General features: G+C 45.0%; 1 protein-coding gene across 1 annotated transcript in view; it reads left to right on the forward strand.

Annotated features, from left to right (window-relative positions):
• LOC138973508 (uncharacterized) overlaps positions 1 to 5901 on the forward strand; it is a 17579-nt gene extending 11678 nt beyond the window's left edge. The window contains exons 4-7 of the mRNA XM_070346216.1: positions 330 to 464; positions 1204 to 2320; positions 2777 to 3308; positions 4787 to 5901. Coding sequence (XP_070202317.1) covers positions 330 to 464; positions 1204 to 2320; positions 2777 to 3308; positions 4787 to 5211 — 2209 coding nt within the window. The 3' untranslated portion in view covers positions 5212 to 5901. The remainder of the gene's footprint in view (positions 1 to 329; positions 465 to 1203; positions 2321 to 2776; positions 3309 to 4786) is intronic.
• The last annotated feature ends 947 nt before the right edge of the window (positions 5902 to 6848 follow it).

Below are 6848 nucleotides of genomic sequence, written 5' to 3' on the forward strand. Positions count from 1 at the left end.
ACATTGGAACTTCCTTCTGTCAGCCATGAGTCCGACAAAAACTCATGTTTAGGCGGTTAGCCGAGACTAAAAATAATGCACATGTATGTGTGTGCGTTCAATCATAAACAAATAAAAGGAATTTTAACTAAAAATCGATCGATACATAAATGTTATTTGTATTTTTGACCAAACTGTGACATTTTACACAGATCTCGACAGTCATTGTTCACCTCGAACGCTGGCGCGGTCTCGGAGGAACACTGAGCGTCTCGATCTGTGTAAAATGTCATATATGTTGGTCAAAAATACAAATAACGTATGATATCTCTTGTTTGGGTTGGTCACAGATGGCTGAACTACCTGGACCTGTCGGACAACCAGCTGCTGCTTGACCATGAGGCCTTGCCCCCCGAGGTCTTCTCGCCCTTGATCAAGCTCAACTATCTCCTTCTTGACCACAATGACCGCAGAACAGAAGGCAGGTGAGGTCGTGGTCCTGATTGGGGTTTAAATGACAACGGTGATGGTGATAACTGTAATGGCTGGTTATAGGTTTTGTTATCGTCTCTTTAGCAGATATTGCCAATAACTGTGATGTCTTTGGTTGTCGGTGATTGTCGTGTTGAGGATTATGACTGTAATTGATTCCATGATGATGGGATGGGATGGGATGGGATGATGATGATGATGATGATTACGATGACGATGACGATGCTGCTGACGCTGCTGCTGCTGCTGCTGATGCTGATGATGATGATGCTATCTGTAATACTCCTACCGTGTTGGTCACTGGTGATTCTAATAGAGAGGGGAATGAAATTACTACAAGATTTCTCCTGATCGTGGTCACTACAAACGTGACATTAACACATTAAGTCACAGTTGGCATGACGACGACGCAGGTCGCGCACCTACCGAACATACATAATGTGTAGATATTCCTGCATGAAAAAATTATGTTTTTCGTTGTTGTTTATCCTGTTCAAGATAGTTTTTAGTCCACGCCACGACATTTACACGTATAATTATTCTAATTTTCAAGTAGACTTCAGCCCATGGCCACTAACGTTCATAATAATGTATTTTAATTTACTCATTTTAATGGACAATAACATTTTGTTATGGTCATGGTTGTTGTTACTATTATTGCTATTGTCATTGTTATTGTTATTGCTGTAGCAATTCCCATGGTTATTGTCATTGTCAATACGTGTTTCACAGGTATCCCAAGCAGGTGTTCACGCCACTATCCCAGCTGCGCCACTTGTCCATAGACACGTTCAGCACAGTGGAATTCCATCAGGACTTCGCTCAGCTAGCCCAGCTCAGAACACTGGAACTACCGGCCTGCAAAATCAAGTCCTTGACCAGCGATTCCTTCAGCGGGTTGCAAGTCTCTCCTTTGCTGACCATCCGGCTCGACGGCTGTCCTCTGCAAGAAACCCGCGGATGTCCATTCTGCGGATTCGAAAACCTTGAGACTTTCTCTTTTACTAACAGACCCTCGCAGTTTGTGGACGCACACGATAGTCCTGGAACCCCTCTGGAGCTGCTGGGTCCAGAGAACGCTTTGCTTCGAAGAATTAACATGTCCAATGTAAACTTTCGTCCCGACTCCGTTCAGTACTTTGCTGATCACACGTTGAAAAACTTGGATCGGCTCGAGGTTTTGGACCTATCGAATAACAAGCTTCAGGGTGTTCATTTTTCATTGAAAGTAAGCGTGAAGCAGATTTTGCTGTCTGGGAATAAGTTTCAGTCCATACCCGTTAATCTTCGGGACCTTTCTCGGCTAAATCTCTTGGACATGAAGGATAACGGTATCTCTTTTTTGACAGAATCAGAAAGGGCATTTTTGAACGGGTTGGCAAAAAGTCAACTCTTTAACATTCGGTTAGCGGGGAACCAGTTCCAATGTCCCCTAAACGACTGTTCAACTGCTGACCTTTATAAATGGTTCGCTCACACAGAGGTCAATTTCGACGAAGGTCAAGTTCAAGGTCGCGACTATGCTTGCGTCACGGAAGAGGGGAGGCCAAGCTCCATGGAAACGGCACGGGCTTATTGCCACGCATCATCTACTTTTGCGTTCGTGTACGCGTCACTACTTCTTGCGTTCTCTTGCGCAGTAGGTGTGTTAATCTGTGTGGCGGTCCAATGCCTGGGGAATGTTCGACCCAGGAGGAAGTCATTGCCGAGTGGTGGGGAGACTCGCGACAGTGTGCGAGACAGTGTACGTGACGGAGGTGCTGATGACAGTCGGGTGAAACACAGGATACACGTGACACCCGTGAACGGGCAACCGACTCTGCATTTGAGCGAGCTGGACTATGGGCAGGTAATGTGGCGGCGGGGGTGAGGTATGGGTGGGGGGTGGGGAGTGGTTTGCGTGGGGATGGGGTGGGGATGTGTGTGTGTGTGGGGGGGGGGGGGGGGGGGTGGGGTCGGGGTTTGGTATGTGTGTGTGTGTGTGTGTATGTGTGAATGTGTGTGTGTGTGTGTGTGTGTGTGTGCATGTGTGTGTGTGTGTGTGTGTGTGTGTATCTGTGCATGTGTGTGTGTCTGTGAGGGAGCGGGGAGGGGGGGTGGTGGGCGGGGTGTGGTGGTGTTGTAGTTGTACATGTAGTAATGGTGTTGTCGGCTGTCAAGTGGATATGCTTCTAAATATCGTTGCCTTGCTTCTTCCTTCCTTTCTTTTTAATACTTTCTTCTTTTTCTTTTAAAAGTCTCTTTTGACTTGCGCTAACAACTCTCAGGCGATAAAGTCTTCAGTTCTACCTTTCTCTTTGCACAGGTGCTGGAGGGGTCACTTAGCCTCAGTGATTCCAGTCCTGACTACAACACCCAACATGTGACACGCTTCAGCAGCAACGGCACGCGTACATTGATGCCACAGCCCAACAACCTAGATCGCAATGGACTTTACATCGGAAACGAAGCAACAGCGGCACCGCTACTCGCACCCAACATACCCTCTTGCGATGACAGAGACTCAACTCTCACCGACGAGAACACAGTCTTGGGTCATATCTCGAGACGAGCGCCAACCGGAAATCGAACAGCGGCACCAAACACGCCTTCTTGGGAAAACAGAGACTCAGCTCTCACCGACGAGGACACAGTCTCGGATAACATCTCGAGAAAAGCGCCGCCCGGCAACCGGGACTTGGCAGACGGCAGCAGCTCCCTTGGATCTTACAACGAACTTCCTGGACCTCTGGGGTTCCGTGCTGATCGCACTTCCCGTGCTGCACGAGGGGGTGCAGACGTGACGAGGCGTGTGTCGGACTCTCTTGGATCTCCCGCGTCGTCTGCTTGGACCCCAGGTATTTGTTACTCTTCTTCTTCTTCGTGCATATAGGTTGAAACTCCCACGGTGTATTTGTTTTCGTGTATGATCGTTTTTACCCCGCCATTCAGACAGCCATTCGCCACTTTTCGGGGAGGCGAGGGGGGGGGGGGGGGGGGGGGGTGGGGGGGTGGGAAGCATGCTGGGTGATTTCGTGTTTCTATAACCCACCGAACTTTCACATGGTTTACAGGATCTTTTCCGTGCGGACTTTGTCTTGTGCTTGCGTGTACACACGAAGGGGGATAAGGCACTAGCAAGTCTGCACATAAGTTGACCTGGGAGATCTCCACCCTTAACCCACAAGGCGCGGTCGGGATTCGAACCCGCAACCTTTCGCATAGGAGGCTGCATGGCGTATTTTCCACAAGGCCACTGCGCCCTTCCGTTTGTTACAAGAAGCAACATTCAGAAATAAGCGATCACCCGCCATTACTGTTTGTCGGTTCCGTGGCAGGGACGGACACGAGTCAAAAGACTCAGAGATGGTATCCATGTCCCACCCTCGTGTCACCACAGTGGCACGTAAAAGATCTCGGTCATTCTGCCACAAGTGCAGGTGGCTGATTACGTACACCTAAACACGCACATACCTATAGGTAGCGCGACTCTTGTTGCTGCTAGCTTTCCACTGGGAGAAAACGACCCGAATTTCTCAGCATTGGGATAATAGAGTAAACGAAACAAAAATGAAATGAAATCAAGATACCGCTGGCTACGATCAACATTGGGATAATAGAGTAAACGAAACAAAAATGAAATGAAATCAAGATACCGCTGGCTACGATCAACATTGGGATAATAGAGTAAACGAAACAAAAATGAAATGAAATCAAGATACCGCTGGCTACGATCAACATTGGGATAATAGAGTAAACGAAACAAAAATGAAATGAAATCAAGATACCGCTGGCTACGATCAACATTGGGATAATAGAGTAAACGAAACAAAAATGAAATGAAATCAAGATACCGCTGGCTACGATCAACATTGGGATAATAGAGTAAACGAAACAAAAATGAAATGAAATCAAGATACCGCTGGCTACGAGCAACATTGGGATAATAGAGTAAACGAAACAAAAATGAAATAAAATCAAGATACCGCTGGCTACGACCAACATTGGGATGATAGAGTAAACGAAACAAAAATGAAATGAAATCAAGATACCGCTGGCTACGATCAACATTGGGATAATAGAGTAAACGAAACAAAAATGAAATGAAATCAAGATACCGCTGGCTACGATCAACATTGGGATAATAGAGTAAACGAAACAAAAATGAAATGAAATCAAGATACCGCTGGCTACGATCAACATTGGGATAATAGAGTAAATATAATAAAAAGAAATGAAATCTGTTTTGGATTCCAGATATATACCTCTGCCTATAACGATCAGCATTGGGATAAAAGAGTAAATGAAACTAAATGAAATTTGTTTTGGATTCCAGATACCTCTGGCCACGATGGTCACCATCACACGGCCCCAAAGCAGGCCCATGTCGGAGATGGCGGCGAAGACTACAACATAACCCCCTCTGACGTGCCTGGCTTCCTGACTCTCTCACCCCTGTCCTCCGGAGCGACTTCTGTCGCCGGGTACGAGCTTCATCACCAGACCTTACTCAAGATGCCGGTCGCTGATGACGTCACTTCCGGTCACATGAGCACCGATTCTGCCATGTCAACTAAAAAAAAACCCTCTTCTAGGTTTTCTCCGAGCACGCGCACCTCCCGATCAAAGAAAGCTAGAGCTGAAGATGACGACGATGATGAAAAAATGCCTTTGGGGTTTCAGCCTATGATGAACCTGGCGCCCCAGAAAGGAAAACTTACGCTGAAAACGCCAGTGGAGGAGACAGGAAGCTCCAGGTAGACGGCGGCACCAGAAATGTAGAAACAAACAAATAAAAATAAATTAAAATACTTACAACACACGTTTGAATGCGCTAAAAAAACCGACACGTTATTTTAAATCAGTTCAAATACCTACAACAACACACGTTTGAATGCGCTAAAAAACCATTTCCAATCAGTTCAAATACCAACAACAACACACGTTTGAATGCGCTAAAACAAAAACGACACATTATTTTAAATCAGTTCAAATACCAACAACAACACACGTTTTAATGCGCTAAAACGCCAACACATTATTTTTTTTTTAAATTTTTGTAGAGCACAAGTTCATTCCTACAAATACATGCACCACTTGTTTTTCGTAGTAACTGTGGGTTTGATTTTTTTGGTTTTGAAAGGTAATGGGATTTATTTGTTCTCATGTTTCTATTCTGTCATGTTTTTGTTGTTGTTTTTCAAGAGAGTATGTGTGTGTGTGCGTGTGTGGTTGTGTGTTTGTGTGTGTGTGTGGTTGTATGTGTATGTGTGTGTGTGTGGTTGTGTGTGTGTGTGTAATCTTCGCCATTGTGCTGTTGAGTCATTACCAATTACGCTTTGAACATATTCATCTTTTTTTTAAATTATTTCTTATTCAACCTGATCCCTTACCATGACAAACATTTTCTGGTTCAACATTTTCTGATAAAACCTTTCGTTATGGAATGAACCAGTGTATGTTGGTGTTTTGTGTGTGCCCGCGCACGCTTGTGTGCGTGCGTGCTTGCGTGCGTGCGAGTGTTTGTACGTGTGTGTGTGTCTCTGTGTGTGTGTGTGTGTGTGTGTGTGTGTGTGTGTGTTTGAGTTTTTTTTTTGGTGTGAGACAGAGAGAAAGAGCGAGAAAAAATGAGCGCGTGTGTATCTGTCTGTTTTTCAGTCTGCCTATCAGTCTATATGTCTGTCCTTGTGTTAATGTGTGTGCCTGAGTCTGTATAATTATGTGTTTTGGAAGAACAAAGACAAATTTAAAAACAGAAAAAACCAAGAAAATCCTCCGATGTAGGAAAAACACCACCGTTGGTCAAAGGGAAATAACCATTCTCACTGCCACCAACTGAGAAGGTTATTTCCCTTTGACCATTAATATGTCCCTCTATAAGTCCTTGTAGAATCTTAATCCACCAATAACTCCCTAACCGTGTGTTTGACTGGTCCCAATTTTTGTAAGGACCGTCTCAGGAATGTATAGAACCTGTTCACCAAGTTTGGTGACGATCGGTCCGTTCATTCTTGAGATCTATATGCGAACACAAACACACAAACACACAAACAAACAAACAAACAAACAAACACATCGACCGAATCCTATACACACCCCTATAATACCGGGGGTGTAATAAACATTGATTGGCGGGAATGAGTCAATAATGGATGCAGGTATGAAATAACACTAATATAGTTTTGCAAGTGCCTATGAAGAAAACAAATGCAGAGAGCAGTGGCTACTGGGGAAGGGTGCCTATCTAGAACATGCAGGCTCCTGATATGGACCGCCTCCTCTTCTGACAAACTAACGGTACTAGAGCGCTCAAAACAATTCCATTCGCTGTATGTACTGTTTCTGGATAACTTGCACATGTGATAACAGTTGCAGAAACACAAACCACTAAACCGTTA

The sequence above is a fragment of the Littorina saxatilis genome, linkage group LG8, assembly GCF_037325665.1.
Source record: "Littorina saxatilis isolate snail1 linkage group LG8, US_GU_Lsax_2.0, whole genome shotgun sequence".
Taxonomy (NCBI): Eukaryota; Metazoa; Mollusca; class Gastropoda; order Littorinimorpha; family Littorinidae; genus Littorina; species Littorina saxatilis.